The sequence below is a fragment of the Nomia melanderi genome, chromosome 3 (genome assembly GCF_051020985.1).
Source record: "Nomia melanderi isolate GNS246 chromosome 3, iyNomMela1, whole genome shotgun sequence".
NCBI lineage: Eukaryota > Metazoa > Arthropoda > Insecta > Hymenoptera > Halictidae > Nomia > Nomia melanderi.
Genome location: NC_135001.1, coordinates 8,371,244 through 8,388,787, shown reverse-complemented (window position 1 = coordinate 8,388,787; position 17,544 = coordinate 8,371,244). Strand labels below are relative to the sequence as shown.

Here is a 17,544-nt window from a genome sequence, read left to right as displayed (position 1 = left end):
ACCGAAAAAATGTATTACACTAAGCGTACAATATACAAATAATCTGAAGTGTGAAACAATAACGATTAATTTACCTAAGATTAATCCAACATCTCCAATAGCTCCCCACTGTATAGCGAGACCAGGCAAACCGCTCGCTTGTCTTTGTTCAACTATTCTCTCCATAGCAGAGTTTGCGAGACCATAGTTCGTTTGACCAATGTTACCTCTACCGCAAGAAACAGAGGAAAATACAACGAAGTAATCCAACGAAGAACATAACTCTCGGGACACAGTGTCCAAGTGTTTGGTAGCAATGGTTTTGGGTCCTCCCACCTTCGCGAAATCATTTTCATCGAGATACTCAATTATATTGTCGATTAAAACAGCTGCCAAATTAAATATACCACCGACAGGGGCGATTTCGTTACTCTCTTTAATCAGCTGTCTTGCGCCGGCCAATGTTGTTGCGTCTGCCGTTGAAATTTTGATGATAACACCCTCTTCACGCCAACGGCGAACGCACATGGCCTGGAACCCGTTGCGTATACCAGATCGCGATGTTAATATTAAATGTTTCGCGCCACGATTGATCATCCATTCAGCGAGCTCCGTACCGAATCCACCAAGACCACCAACCAATATGTACGATTTGTCTGGATTCATGTAGGTGCGTGGAATGGCGGCCACTATTTTCGGAGCGGGATTAGTTACAATTTTCTCTGGTTCTTCGTCACGAATCTTCAACACAACCTTTCCTATGTGTTTACCCGTAGCCATAAACCTGAAAGACTGTTCAATTTGCTGTTCTGAAAAGACGGTCGACGGAAGAGGGCGAACAGCGCCATTTTGTATTCCCTCTTGGACAAGCCTAACCACTTCTTTCCTGTCTGGACCATCATCTTCGCAGATAGCATCCAACAAAATTCCGTGGAACGCGGTGTTCTTCAAGAACAACGACATTCCCAAAGGCGCGTCATTAGACAGATCGAATTTGCCAATTTCAAGGAACCGACCACCCTCGGCGAGGCACCTGATACTGGCTTGCAGCTTTTCTTCAGCCAACGAATTTAGCACCACATCTACACCACGGCCATTTGTTTCATTCATTATCAGTTGTTCGAAGCTGGTGTCACGAGAGTTGCCGATGTTCCTGTCAGTCAACTGAGGGAACATTTTCTTTAGAAACTCTCGTTTCTCTGGTGTACCAACTGTAGTGAACACCGTGCAGCCTGCATGCAAAGCTATAGAAATGCTAGCTTGTCCAACACCACCACTACCAGCGTGGATCAGGACACTTTCGCCACGCTTCAAGCCACCTCGAACGAATAAGGCGTAGTAACTAGTTGCATAGGCAACCGGGATCGTCGAAGCCTGCTCCAAAGTCCACTTGTCGGGCACAATCCACGAAAATCCTGAATCAGCTACAACAGTGGTTGCTAAACCACGTGCAGGTACCATAGCCATGACGCGTTGACCTTTTGAGTTACGTCCAGAAAATTCAAGACCCAATATACAATCTTGATTAGCTAAGTTTCCGGGAAGAGCGTCTGGTGGTAGTTTTCCAGTAGCTAACATTATATCTCTGAAGTTCAGCGGGGCATAATATACATGGAAGAGTTCTGTGTTTCCAGATTTTTCCGGTTGGTAGTAGCTCAACGGACTCTCGATCCACCGTAAACTGCTTAGATCGCCTCTGTATAAAGCATTGATGTACGCGTGTTCAACTTGAAGGGACGATGCACCCGTTTGCTGGTCTAAAAGTAAGTGACGGTAGCTTCCCCAGTTTCCTCCTTTCAAGACATTAGCCATTAACTGTTTGTTTAATTGTTCGGCATAGAATTTGTCCTTCAAATTAAATTTAGGAGAGTTCTTGTCTTGAATGAATACGTAACGGACATTACTGCCACCTTCCTCGCGACGGATGCAATTTACAAGTCCAACCATACCTGAAAGACAAAATTATTATTATGTAGCAACTGATATTCGCATTTTAATGTACATAAATTTTAATATTTACCGAGTAATTCCTCGCCTTGATTAACCAGTAACACCTGTTGATTTTCTGATGCCTTCTTCATCGCCGCCTTAAGACCTCCCAACCAATTGAAGTTTTTCTCTGTTATTTGTACGATGATCGGTTCCGGCAAACTTTCTTCTTTTTTAAGAAGTACGTAACACTTTCCATGTACCGTTTGTTTAGCTACACATATTAGATCGAAGGACTTCAAATTGTTCAAATTAATCGCACCGGACTCTTCGAGCAATAAGAATCCTCCTTCATTCAGGCTGTCGGACAAATGTTCCAATGTACTATCAGATTTTTTGGACAGTACATTAAAACTCAAAATTAGATGTAAATCTTGTCCTATGGGTGCAACACTTGTATCTCGTTGTATTACTTTTATATTCTGTGCACTCAAACTGGAGTATGGTTCGATACTAGAAGCAGCAATTTGATAATCCGCCTGGAAGAATTAATAACCCGTGAGAAATTATTTATTTCTTATAACATAACCTTTACTGAGAATATATATACTTACAGTAACACAAGGTTCACTATAAAGAATATTCAAAACAGTGTTTACGAAGAGAGCGTCTACGGGACGATCATCGGTCGTTTCCATACATTTCATTTTCAATGCTGTTACGTTCTCACAAACAATTTGTAACAAGATAGTAAGGGCATTTATTTTAGCTTTTTCAGGATCTTGTACCGTTGCTTGAGGATTAACGTAAGGTATGAATGTGTACTTCTCATATTTTGGAAGTACTTCAGATTGTTGCTTTCTTGGAGCTAATGCTGCTTTCATCTTTCTTATTTCAATACCACCAGACTTAATAACATCAATGTTTTTGTAATAGTATACTGGAATAGGGTCGTCTTCTTTCTGGTTATTCACAAGTTCCATATGAAGAGCAGGATTAACAGCGACATACTGTATACGAGTTGGTACATGCAAGGATCTAGTATCCTTCTGTAATATAGTCATCTGAAGCATGGTATCCATGAACGAGATCCAATTGGTCCAGTGAAGCTTGCCGGTACCACCACGATTACTGGCAGATTCAATACCCTGGAAATCTCCAGTGTATTCGTAGCCTCGAAGTCTCAGTTCTTTATAAATGTCTTTTGTGTTTAGCTCCAATAGCTCAGGATCATTTCGTACGACCGGTGTAGGTAGATTTAACAGCATCTTTTCAGCATTCTCTGGTACATATATTTTACCAGTCACTACCACAGAACCATTCTCGCTGACTTCAAATTCATTAGTGCCCATGAATATGTTGATAAAGAATTTGATTGCTCCCTCTTTGGGCATGATAGTGGCACGTAGAAGTTTCACATTTTCAAACACAACTGGAAGTTTTTCGAAGTCAACGTTGCGGAGTTTAGCGTAGGTCTTCCATACAATTACCAAATAACCAGTAGCTGGGAAAAGAACTCTCCCATCGATTACATGGCCAGCTATATACGTGTCCGATTCCTTAGACAAGTCGAATTCCATTACACTTTCACCAGATAAGCCATCACTCTTACAAAAGTTCGCAACCATCCATTCAGTCGAGTGATCCCATTTAATCAGGGAATTGATCATTGGTGTACCACGACCAACGGGATAACTGATTGGTGGATACAGCTTGGATATTTTAGGCTGCGCACCCGCCATGTACAATTTCCCTATATTCTCGAGGAAGAAGTTTACATTGTTTTGGTGGTCGCGTTTATGTAGACCGATGTTGACCACGCTTGATGGTAGGGCTCGACGTAAAACTGCCTGCAATAAACAGTGCGGAGCAATTTCTATTGTGATCGCATTATCAGGCACGTAAACTAATCCTTGCTTGAATAATACAGGCGAAAGCAAGTTGTTTACGTGATAGGCTGCTGAGCTGAGTTTAGCCAATGGATTATCCCAACCGCTATCGGGTATGGATGTAGAAATCCATCTGGAGGTTCGTGGTTTTGGATTCGGTAAGATCTTATCCAAAGCAGAACGTAAATTCGGACCGGCTGCAGCTATGTACTTGCTGTGAAACGCGACGCCAGAGCTATCCACTACACGCACGAAGATGTCTTCTTTCTTTAGTTTTTCAGCGAACTTGTGAATAGAGTCGACTGGGCCGGAAACGGTTACGGAATCACTGGAATTGTTACACGCTGGAATAACGTCCGGCGGGCATCGTTTCTTAGTCTCTTCCCAGTTTAATCCTACAGCGGCCATAGCTCCTGGTGCCAACTTCGAGTCGAGAATGGATCTTCCTCTCCAGTAGGCAGCCAGTATGGTTTGTTCTGGCGTGAAAGTACCATCAGCGTATGCGCATCCCAGTTCACCAACCGAATGTCCAATGATACCATCAGGATGTATGCCCATGTATGCTAGGAGGTCCACAAAGGCAACTTGCATAGCTGCGATGGATATAAAGCAGTGTATAACGTTCTCAAACGATTCGGGTGTTCCATTCAGAATAAGGTTCATCAGATCAACTCCCTCAGGCTTCAAGGCATCGGCGCAACGTTGCAAGCTCTGCTTAAATGGCTCGATGCAAAGTAATTCCCTGCCCATGCCTGCCCATTGAGATCCCATACCAGAGAATATGAACCAAACAGGACGTTTCTCAGAGCTGTTATACTGACTACTTTCTTCGGCACCACCTAGCAGGGAATAACCTCGATAAAGATGACCTGTTATGTTATTCACGTAAGTATCATGAAGCAGAGCGTGGAACTCATCGTCCTTATCATGTTCTTTGGCTTTGTCTAGAAGAACCTGCACGGCCTCCTCGGTACGGCCTGATACAGCAATTAACTTGGGCAATTTAATATCTAAGACTGGCGATAGCTTTGGCTTCGGGTTACTACGAAGAAGTACGTGTGCGTTGGCTCCGCCGAAACCAAACGAATTTACAGCAACTAGGCCACCTTTCCACGGTATATTTTTATCTACAACTTGTATACTACCATCCAGTAGCGACGGTATTTCCGTATTAGGACTATTGAAATGGAGATTGCCGGGGATTATTCCTGCTTCCATGGCAATCAACAATTTTGCCATGGAACACATTCCACTGGCTGGTTCCGCGTGACCAAGATTCGATTTAACCGAACCAAGGAGAAGAGGCGTTTTCCTGCCTTTGCAGAATAAATTGGCGATAGAATTGATTTCCTGTGGGTCACCGACTTTTGTCCCGGTTCCGTGAGCCTCCACGTAAACGACGTCCGCTGGATTCACTCCGGCCTCCGAGTAGACCTCGCGCATCAATTTATTCTGCATTTGTCCATTGGGGAACGTGATACCCTCGACTTTGTTGCCATCCGTGTTCGTTTTTGAGTGTACCACTGTAGCGTAGACTCTGCGCGCGTCCGTCAACTTTTGTAGATACAAGACACCGATCGTTTCAGACCTAACGTAACCTTTCCCGTCAGCGTCGAACGCTTTGCACGCACCGTCCGCCGACAACATGCTCAACTTGTGAAACTCGAGGGAGGCTGTGGGCTTCAGCAACAGACTGCACCCGGCAACAATGGCGGCGTCGCACTCCCCTGAACGAATCGCGCTGATCGCTTGGTGCATACCATACAACGAAGACGAGCAAGCGGTGTCGATCGCATAACTTGGGCCGCTGAAGTCGAATGTGAACGATACCCTATTCGGAAACATCGCTCTGCAGCAACCGGTTAATCCATATCCTGGAAAAGTAAGTATTACATAAATATATATTCGTTTAAAGGTAATCGTTAATTTATACAAAAGAATATTAGACAGAATTTCTGTTCATTTACAAGAAATTGAATCTCGTAACATTCGTAGAATGTTAAATCTCATTGAAATCTTTATTTCTCTGTACTGACTAGTCTACTGCGGTTCTTAGTCTGTTTAACACGTTCGCTATCAGCGCTTATTTTGGTGACGGTCTCCCCAATTATAATATTTCCTTCAATCCAATAAATCTCTAAACAAAATATTAGAAAAATAAAATTAAAACGAGTCAAGTTCCTAAGTATAATGTCATAGTTTATAATTTCTAATAACAATATCTATAGGATTAATTTCATTTTCATTATGTAAAATATAGGATTACGGCCATCACAAATATGTGACACTGGTAGCGAACGTGTTAAACATTTAAAGTATTATTAACAAGATGGATTACATATGCATTAATAACACAAACTAATAACGTGATTAGGTCGTATACTGGTTAGACATTTTCATGAATTACCTATTTTTCTTTATATCGGACAATTAATAACTATGAACCATACCGTTGACTTTCTCCGGGTCACTCGTCCACATTTCATTCGACTCTGAACTGGAAACACCGACGAACACGCCGGTCTTCGATCCTCTGACATCCTGTGGATTGTAACCGGCATCAACTATCGCCTCGTAAGTTGCTTCCAGTAACAGCCGAAGTTGCGGGTCCATTAAATGGGCCTGTTTCGCGTGGACGCCGAAAAAGGTGTTATCAAAATGGTTGATGTCCTTCAATTTGCCGGTTCTTTTTGGTAAACCGTAGATACCAGCTGGCCACCGACGCTCATCGTCGGTGACCATGTCGACACCGTCGAACAAATTGTTTCTCAGTTCTTCTACGCTGTCTGACTCGGGGAAACGACCTGAAAACGGTTGTACAAATTAGATACTGAATTAAATACATTTTGCGGGTCGCTAGGTTTTCTATTAACTCTTTGCACTCGATAGATGATTCTCAGTCACCGTTTCATTGGATATAACAAAATTACAAAGTATATTATATATAATATTAAGTTTTGTATAATGCATCGATACGAAATATGAAATGCTTATATAAAATAGCTTGTTTCTTAATTTACGTATGTTTCCTCGTTAGTTCGTTTCAAATAACGTCTATGTCTCATCGGAAAGTATTGAATGTTTCTAGTGAGAAGTTTCCGAGTGCAAATGATTAACAATATATAAGTTCGCGTATACATCAAATAAATTTTGTTAGAAGCTTGGCTCGATACTCTATTTGAACACATTCGGACCAGTCGTGTACTTCTATGTTGATTGAAATTCTTTAGCTGAATACCAGTAACGCAATTTTACGTCATTTTACAATTTTTAGAGGAATGAAGGTTACTTAATCCCACGTCAATTCAATGTCTGTAACCAAGTACTGACGACATCATTTTATCATACATTTTCTATATTTGTACATATTTATTTAGTAGACTCAAAGAGGTATTCAGCTGTAGACTTTGGAATATCATATACGACCGCGGATACATGAATTTAAATAGTGCCAGTGATTCGAGACTCGAATAGAGTCTCTCACCAAGGATTAAGGAAGGATTTGTTACCCGAGAAACCACTGATAACGATATCATCTTTGAAGTATGGAGTGTTGCCGTTTATCATGGCGGGTTCCCTCGCGATGGGACTGTTCGCACTCTCAAACTGGGCTGGCATCTTCACCGGTGAATATTGTGACAATCCTTCGAATTATCCGTTTTTGCAGAATTTATCGGACGTGAGAGCCTAGTGGACAATAAGCTGAAAAAAAACAGAATATATTCGATCATTCGTACTATTTCATGTTCGTGTATCATTTTATTGAGGACAAATGTGCGAATTCGAATCATCGTAGATTTCGTCGACGTGCAGTCATTCTGACTCTTTAAACATTGTTGAGAGAGAGGGAGGGGGGGGGGAGAGAGAGAGAGAGAGAGAGAGAGAGAGAGAGAGAGAGAGAGAGAGAGAGAGAGAGAGAGAGAGAGAGAGAGAGAGAGAGAGAGAGAGAGAGAGAGAGAGAGAGAGAGAGAGAGAGAGAGAGAGAGAGAGAGAGAATCGACGAATCTATCATGCTAAGTTAACACTAAAACTACCGAACACTTCGATTGACTTTTGAAAATTTCGCTATAGAAACTCCAAGAGTGCATCTGTTCAGACTTTAATTGATTTACAATTCAATTTGCGTAGTGCTAAATGAATCTCTTTAACAATTTCTCAGAGAAACATTTGTTACTTTTCTAATAATTGCAAAAGGAAGACATCAGGCATGGGTCATTTGACCCCTCTGGTAGTTTTAGTGTTAATGACACTAGTCTACATAATTTAACTTCTTTTCATCACGAAAGGTTTAATGTGAGTGATCTTAGTATTTCCTATGCTGAATTCGAAAATCCATTTTGAAGAAGAGCTCAATTTTTTAACTTTGAACATTCGTTGTGCCTTGATTATTTATGTAAATTTTAATAACATTATAAGTATTTCAACATGTTTAAACAATGGTACCTGAAGCGCGGATATTTTTCAATTTATCTTAAAAACTAAGCGTGTTTAGGAGACAATCCAGTTTCAGCGTACGATAGAGCAGACAGATATCTACCCTGCCAAATCCGTTGAAAAAAGTACCGTGGCATCATTTCGTTTTCAATTGAGAATGAAAAACAGTCGCGTGAAACATAAGATGCCCACAGTGATGCTCAATGTCAACGCGTGTCGCCCCTGATGCGCAGTGCTGCCGCAGCTAACCGGTTTATGTATGTAAGCAAGGAAATGTGTTCATTTACTTTACTTATATAGGTATTTGTATTACCTACGTATTCATATTCTTTTATTACTTATATATTATTATGCAAAGAACTGCTTGATCAACCTTACTAATCCGAAATTAATGTCTATACCTTATAAGGTTTCACTTTCTGTTGTACAAGGTTTGATGTGTAATTATGATAACACTACCTAAGATCTTTTTAATGTAATTTAAATACATTATAATTCGTATGGTGTTGTATACTTAAAAATTGCAGTATACCTAAAGAGCTACATCACTATGAACTTAATGAAACAAAAGACAATTTTTTACAAGGTCGAATTCAATATGTTTTACATTTTTATAATAGTGTTGGTAATAATTGTCAGCAAACCCGGAACCAAAACAAGAATACCGTGAAAAAGCACGAAAATAGAAAACGCATAAATAACACTATACACATTATTAAATATTTATATAATACGTGACACTAAAAATTCTTAGATAGTGTTATCGAAATTACCACTGAAACCTTGTATAGAGTAAAGTGTAGAGTAAACGTGCATAAACCTACCGTTGAACTGTTACTATGGAACTAATATATAATTAGTCATTCGATCAATTGATTTTTTATTGAACGGTGCGAATTTCACGGATATAGGACAGCGCTGTGCACGCCGCACCCACTCGGCTCCACAAACATCCCGGTAATTGTATTAGATTACCGCCGGCAACCATCTTCTCTTCTCGACTGATTGAAATGATTTCAATTGAACCCGGCCGCGGGGCAAAGCGAGTTCGGTTCCAATTTTCTTCGCGTGCGCGGTATCGGGAGAGTTTTCCATGCTCGCGACGCATCCGAACGTTTTTTCTTTCTTTCCCCCGATATTTCAAAGGCACTAATTGTTTTTCTAACGTCGTCAACACTGATTGCGTAACGGCGGAACACGAACATTGCACTTCCCTTCTAACATTTTTATTCCCGCGACATATTGTTCGCGTCAGTTAATTTTCATATTATGCAAGCCGAGGGAAAAAAAAGTTGACGAAACAGACGGCACGATCATTAAACGAACGGACGTCTAAGATCCTAATATCCAGGTAGCATATCTTTTTTTTCTACGGTTCCATTTATCGGACACTCGTAAAATGCTAATCGAAAAACGCAATTATATCGATGATTACCAATCTCGAAATGAGACTATTCCAGCATTCGTGTACTCAATGGAGAATAACAATTCTGTTTACACATTACGGGCCAGGAATTTTATTGTTAATTTTACTCAGTGGACACTTGTTCTGAGTATACTGAGAAATATACTTATATCTCTGTCGAACGGGTAGAAAAAAAGGTTTTACATAAACGTTAAAAACACGAGAATTCTCGCGATCCGTCCGTAATGTGTTAACCCTTTGCACTCGATTTATATTCAATGTTGTCGGGTGTAAGCTGGTATTTATTTTTACGGAAGTGAATTAGAGTAATTTACAGTGGTAGGATTCAACGTTTTGTATTCATTTTATTCATTATTATTATAGTAAGATTTTAGTTCCATAATCTTTTACAATGTGGTACCTTTTTAAAATGCCACAAATAAAGTATAACGAATCTGTATTGTCGTTACCAGCGTGAAATACGAGTGAAAAAGGTTAAGCGATAACACCATAGTACAAACGATAGTTTAAGAACTATTAACACGTTGACTGTCAACTAGACGCGCATCAAAATTCCTACGCGTTCGGAACAGTTTCTTTTAACGCTCTGAAGCTGATCTTGCAATTTATCGGCAACTCCAAGCAATTTCTGTAGTACCCCTGGCGAAAATTAAGGAAGGTTATGACATATTTTTTAATTATCATGATAGAATTATGGTATAACAAATGGTTACGTCATAACATTTCTTACATCTTTTATTTTCCTTCTCAGAAGAAACTTCGCATGTGTAGCGAATACAATATTCTTAGGATAGTTCTCAAATTTGTTCATTAAAATATTTAATGCTATAAATAACGCCGTAGAGGAGCCTACAGAGTGCAAAGGGTTCATAAATCAGAAACCGAAAAATCAAGACTCTTCGTAATGGTTTCTCTGCTTATACCTCGTACCAACAAAATTCAGTTCATTTGTCGCTAAGGAAACTAATCGTCAAATCTACGTAAACAATTGTGTCATCGAAATTCAAGTGACGCGGTCGAAGTGGTAACACTAGAACTACCGGATGAGTCACAACGACCGATTCCTAATTTCATTTTTTCCAGTTATTCAACAGATAACAGATGTTTCTCTGAAAGAGTACTGGAGAAACTGGTTTAGCAATACACAAACTGAATTGTAAAACGAATGAAGTCTCAATAATTGCACTGTTGAGGTTCCTACAGAACAACTTCAAAAAGACAATTGAACTGCTCGGTAGTTCTAGTGTTAATAAATAATACACCTAATTTGAAGCAACAAGTTTGGCGCGAGCAGATCCGTTCGTTCAGTTCGAAATTTTTTGTTCGCGTTCCTCGAGACCTTAAAAGCGGATATCAGACTTTCAATCTGGAATGTATAATTACTCGCTTTTTGCAAGATCAGTGGACAATATTAATTAATATTTTTTCTATGTTACATGATTTTTTATCGAGATAAATGAAGTTCCGCGAATAAAACCGGTTGAGAACCATTAATTTAATTGGCACAGTTGTCACTACAGTAATTTCTGTCTAGAGTAGCGTTACATATTTCCGTTGCAGATAGCATTATCGCGCGTTTAAACGTTCCCCGTGCGTCAAGATTAGGCGTCCTTGGGGCGAGGATAATCTCCGAGAGAAAGAGAATTACGCGAAGAAGACCGTGAAAGGATCGTTGCGTCGGCTCAGTTGAACCCGAACGCTCGACACGCGAGGCGTTGTAATTATTTTCGAACGTCGGCGAAAAACACACGAGTTAATTAACGACCACCGTGTCGTTTCAACGAATAACGTGACACCCTAGTAAGTGTCCATTGATAAACATGATTATTCGGTTAACTACTAAAGAACAGTTTCAAGAGCTTCGCGAATATCAATAGCTTAGACTGCGGAAACTCATGCAAAATTGGTAAGGCGAACTCAATGAATCAGAAATTCAAATGAAAATTACCTTTGATTTACGCATGAGGTGATACGATTAACGCGAAATATATGATGAACGTTTTTTCCGTTCTTTCTTTCTTCTAAAGTTCTATTCGAATTTAACCGCGGCGCAACATTTTCCTGTGTTACGCGCGAATGTTTTTTCCGCGCGAAAATTTGTTTACTCGCCGTTCGCACGAACGCTTCAAGGTGCACCAAGAGAGACCTGAATAACGGGCGAAAAAAAAAAATTCACTTGTTGAATAATCGAAAAGTATTTACGTCTCTTTGCGCGACCGGCATGTATACATTAAAACATGTCGGAAAAATATGCGCGAGATATATAGTATGTGCGACCTGACCCGCGATGGTTACGAGAAATCGTAAGAGTTCTACCTATAATACATTAGCATCTATTTAAGGCGATAAGTTCAATTTTTTCCCCTCCATCTGTCCGTTTAACATCATCGTACAATTTCGATTATATCTATGTACAGATTGGAGGATTTTTTCTGGCAAGAGGAAAGTTCACGGACAGTCACGCGATCATCGCGTAACGCTGATACATAATATTGCTCACGAGAGTCGTTTAATCGTTGCGAAATGATGCGAAGAAAAAAAGCGAATTACAACTGTACATGACGCAACGAGATTTCCCTTTCATTAAGGAATCTACTCCACTTGACATTGACAGCGGAGACAACTGATCGACAGGCACTTTACACGATTTTCGAATTGCAATAAATACATAATTTAGAATACTTTTGTTTACCGTTGTTTATGTGAATTTTAAGCGTCGGTGTTTCTTCTGAAAGGTGAAGACATAGCGCACGAAACGAAAATAAAAGAAATTCGTCGTGCTTTCTTTTATGTAAATGAATAAACAAAGATATAAATATTAGGTCGTGTATTATGAAATGTTAGATATTTTATGGGAAAAAGGAAACCTTATTTGATGTTTTAAATGACATTTATTTGATCAAAATATATACCATTCGATTCGATACACTTCTGCCAACGTGTTTTTAATGAACATATTCAATTTCTCGCAAAATTCTGCGGCTCATTTTGCGAATAAATACCACCGAAACGAAATTTTGCTGCATTGTTCTTTCATTCACGGTTTTGTCCACAAATGCTTTGTTTATATTTTGGACCGGTTTTGCAGCATTATTTCCACGTTTGAATTCACATAAGACAATTACACGAACTTTGCCGGTATCCATGTTTTCGAGAAACGACGCAGGAAATAGTTATTATGCACAGTTCGGAAAAACTTTTCTGCAGAAAGTTACTCTGAACAAAAATAAAGGAATAAAAACAGGAGTACAAAGATTTACGTATTAAAAGATCCGACATTTCATATTGCACGATCCAATACATGTAATAACATAAAAGAAAAATCAATAATTTTTCTCCGCGGAAATATTCAATTCGCATTTAGAACAAGTTTTTGCGCTTGTTGTTTTGCATCTTGCTGGCGAGTAGTCGGCACAATGGCCCCATTGGTGAGACGTTAGATATGAATTAGTAGAATCATCCGATGCAAGATACTGGATAATATGGTCTGACCGCGTCACATTGAAAACATCAGAATTTATTTATGTAAATCGAGAACCAATGACGCAACTCACGTGTGCAACCGTGACCACGGAAACGTGTAAAGATTTTTACACTGCATATTCATTACGTACTTCCAGTTAAAACGTACATCAACGATTTTAATAAAACATCGTTGCTGGCGTGTATTACACATTAGTGTAAATACCGAGGGCAGCATCGAATGTTCCGATAATTATATTTAATCACTGAACCTTCGCGTAACTCATATAATTTCCTTACTTTCGTATTCGTCGGAGAACTTTTTACCGGGTCGTAAAGAGGTTATTAAGTATTAGGTTACGTACGTTTACCGATCGTCCGATTGACCTAAACATTTGTAAATCTACTGTATACAGCGGATTTCTGTCGCTGTTACGAGTGTACTCATTTGCTTTTTTAAACGAGTTCCCTTGTTTTTGCTCGTTTCGCTTGAAACTCGTATATTACGTCGAGATCAGGAGACCAAATTCCTGAATTTTATTTTTTCTTTCAAATATCCGAGTGTCTCGAAGAATCGCGGCTAATCGAAGTACACTGAAGTAGAACCGTTGCAAAAAGAGATAATAACGGTGGACAATTCGATCTACAACTGTAACATGTGATTCCATTACTTTGAGAAGCCGAGGTTAATTTTCCGACGATTTTTATTCCACTTTATTTGCAAGATAACGCGATAACGTTGATTGATTTATTGAACTGTAATTAACATTTATATTGGGCAAGTGTAAATCACCACCTACTCGAAATCTCTATTTGCCAATGGTACTTATGATAAAAATATGGGTTAATTACACTTTTGGCGTTTGTTATCGCCAATGTGACTTATTGAACGTGTTAGTGCAATAAATGAAATTGCATTATTATAAGCAGAATATAGAGAAACCTATAACGGAAACAGTTGAGAATTCGTATCGCTTTTTAATCGAATATTGTATGGTACACACAATAAAAATTGTTTTTTTCAGAATTTCATTCGAGGGAAGCCGATATTTAGCAAAACATAGACATTACATTAAGAAAATCGAGTTTCTTGTAACTTTTTGTAAGAAACTATAGAATATTTGGAAAACCTGATACATTATAACCTCACATTTTTTTACTGTGTTTCTAGTTTGCCGATCATACACATTCTGAAACTTTTAACGTTATATTTATTGTTTATTATTCGCTGAATAATATGCAATTACAACTGGTCGTAAGATCGATTTCCTTACCAATGAACTATTATTAGTATTATTTGGAGAAAAAATCGTGCCCTTCGCTAACACACTCTAGCGGTGGGCCCACCATATTTGAAACAAGCGTCTGCTTCTGCGAAGCCACGAGCCAGTCGTCACGACAATATAGAAGTAAACACAGCTAGCCTTGAAATAACACGAGGTTTATCTAAAACGACCAATTCGTCGTTTCCAACGCGATTTCGAATAGGCCTGATAAAGGGTTCTGCTGATATGGGAACAGATAACGAAAGTCGTATATTTCATCTTCCGCAATAATTCAACCTTCAGAGAGTCCAACCGATTTCCTACGCATGTGGACGAACGATTTCCTAATTCATTAATCGAACGGTTCTTTTATAAATGGTATTAAAAACAATTCATATTATAATAGGAATATTATAACAAAACGAGATCGGAGAATTCTCTAGTAAAGGGATAAGAAAAAGTAGAATAATCACAGGATATAGAAAATATATATATACCGTCTTCGAAGAACGTTTTAGAATTATAATATTCAGGTGAATAGATTGAATGTTAAGTTTTTTTTTAACATCTAAGTTGGGTATGTGCTTAACTAATACATATTACTACATTAACCATTTTACATAATTCATATTATAACCGACAGAGATGTTAATTGCGAATCGTATACACACACTGGATCATTATGAATATAATGGATTATCATCATCGACGTACAAAGCGTGCGTATGTATATATATATACATGTGTACATGTAATAGCAGTAGAGAAAGTGTGATATAATCTTTAATCACAATCCACGTGGCTAACCTTCGTATATAAGGTATCAAGTTTATCATGCGCGGCATCGTTTATTTAAGACCCATGAGTCAAATTATTCCATCGGCCGAAAAAAATATGGTAAGAGAAAGAGCTAGCCACTCAGATCACCGCTCGGTTCACGAGTCGATCACGTGGCGTTCGACGCAAGTAGATGCGCACCGAACAAAAATCGCGAAGATTAATCTACGAAAACGTGTTGAATTTGTACACATGGTTGCGGATAAAAGAACCGTATTTTTGAAAGTTTGCGCAACATTTGTTTCACAATAAATCTCATTTACAATATATTGTAATTCGATCGAGTACAGTTGAACGCTAATTATCGCATTCACGTTGCTATCAGGATTGAGAGGTTAACATTTAAAAAGGAAAACACTTTTTTTACCCGTAAGTGAGAGACAGAATAAAAAAGAAATGTTATTTTTATATTAATGTTATTTACAGAAGACACTGATTAAATAAACGAAGCACGTGCGATGCTAATTGAATTTTTAGAATCGTTACGAATTAATAGGGTTCATTGAATATTCGAAAAACGTTCGCGACGTTCACTATTTCATATTTAATTTTGGTTCCTAATCGAACCGTTTTAAGGCCTTCCAAGACGTTCTTTACAGCGATAGAGCGCTAAGCGAACTAGTAGTCCTTCAACTTGAAATGTTAATAGAGATTAAACAAGTCTTCACCTTCGCAGTGTCTGAAGCACCTGCAAAGTGAATTATTCAAACGTGCGTTCTAGAATAGGTGATGCTGAGAACGTTCAACGGAAAGAAAGCTAATGCACTTATTGTCATTGGAGAATGTCATTGGAAAAACAACTGTGGATTATATATATATACAAATATTATAAACATATACAAATATATATATATATGTACATTTCAATATTTGTATATTTTACATACAAAACATAGAAACGAAAGCAACGACCAAAATAGGATACCAGATATATTAACGGACAAAATAAGCAACAATAATGACAGCGATTTACACTTAAAAAGCAATTTGTCGATTAGAGTCTGAAACGACGTAAATAAACTACTGCGGGCTGACTACGAAAGTGCAGAGAGCATGCGACGCAGTAGTAGAAGTTTACACGAGTCAGACGTAAAACGTTTTTCAAGATTGCTTGCGCAGGTCTCTTAGAGGCGAGCAAAATAAATTTACGTGGCGATGTTTGTTCTGATTAACACTTCATTATTACTAACGTAGCACACGACGTACTACCATTATGAGACATCAGAACAGTTGCTCTGTCTAGGTTGCCCGTACCTGTTATCACGAACCGAGATTAAAAAATTTGTTCACTTCCTATCCCAGACTTCCACACAACCGATTCCATTGCAAACGACATTGTCTTCTTTCGTAATTGTAGTTCCGCGAAGAACCGGCGACTTACGATTCGCCCTACAACACACGGCGTGTCAAAGGGAGAAAAATAAAAGCGACGTGTGAAAATTTCATTTCTACACGCCTCGATCATTATCGAAGTAACACGATCGCAGGAAACGGTTTCCCATGAAATAATCCAATCGCGATATACGACGTGTTTACGGTGCACGATACACGAACCTTTGAAAGAGTCAGAAATTTTAGTCAGTCTACCATGATGAATCATCCTATTTCCTCCTTTTCTCTTCTAATTTTCGTTTCTTAATGTAACCGAATTATTTCAATATTTCCCCATTTTTTACGCGAACCTGGTGAAAATAATAATTTTACACAGCCCGAATGAAATATATTGGATAGGCGCACCTGCGAACGATTCTACCGCTAAGTCGGTATCCAACGGATACAACCGACTCGTATTGACGACAGAGGCGATACCGTTGTCCTCAAGTTCACTCTATGGAACTGACATATACACGCCATAACACGATCACTCGTTACCAATGTTCAATGTCGCCCCTAACGGTCACCGATGATTCGAATCGCATCCTTAAACGTTCGTCGCGGGCCCGGGATCGGCAAAAATGTCGGCATTTTTTGGGCGTAAGATATTCGTCGAATGACTCACCTCGCACGTGAATACAATCCTGGCAAATGATTTGAAATTCGTTGGTCTCCTCTTGTCAACGAGAAATGTCCTGTGCTCCCGGCGGTTGTTGTACACAATGAAATTTTGTCTACAACGTGTAAACGGTGGATCTAACAAACCGACCTATAATTTCTATTTACTGGAGGGACAATGGAATGTGTATGTAATGGTACGGACTAAGGGAAATTATTTTCTCTGTTCGGTGTCTCTAGACGACGTGCGGGTTCCCTATTATCAATAACCGGCACAAGCGTCGCGAACACGTCGCAGAGAACTGGCTAGCGTCTAGCTGGCCAGCATCTC

The 17,544-nt window shown here is 39.1% G+C and overlaps 1 protein-coding gene and 1 long non-coding RNA gene across 4 annotated transcripts in view; one reads left to right on the top strand and one right to left on the bottom strand.

Annotated features, from left to right (window-relative positions):
- Nucleotides 1–17,544, bottom strand: part of FASN1 (Fatty acid synthase 1) — a 20,005-nt gene extending 2,461 nt beyond the window's left edge. The window contains exons 1-6 of one of the 2 annotated variants that reach the window (XM_031985625.2): nt 17,221–17,544; nt 7,307–7,499; nt 6,248–6,601; nt 2,523–5,671; nt 2,000–2,447; nt 75–1,928 (exon numbers count right to left, since the gene is read on the bottom strand). In XM_031985625.2, coding sequence (XP_031841485.2) covers nt 75–1,928; nt 2,000–2,447; nt 2,523–5,671; nt 6,248–6,601; nt 7,307–7,415 — 5,914 coding nt within the window. In that variant the 5' untranslated portion in view covers nt 7,416–7,499; nt 17,221–17,544. Of the gene's footprint in view, nt 1–74; nt 1,929–1,999; nt 2,448–2,522; nt 5,672–6,247; nt 6,602–7,306; nt 7,500–16,958; nt 17,102–17,220 lie in introns of those variants that run through there. The other variant, XM_031985634.2, reaches the window with a different exon arrangement.
- On the top strand, nt 11,302–15,286 carry LOC116430949 (uncharacterized). 2 transcript variants are annotated; one of them, XR_004235830.2, is made up of 3 exons: nt 11,302–11,457; nt 12,075–14,917; nt 15,028–15,286. It is a non-coding gene; the product is annotated as an uncharacterized LOC116430949 (long non-coding RNA). The 2 variants fall into 2 exon arrangements; XR_004235829.2 differs by having other exon boundaries at nt 11,302–11,563.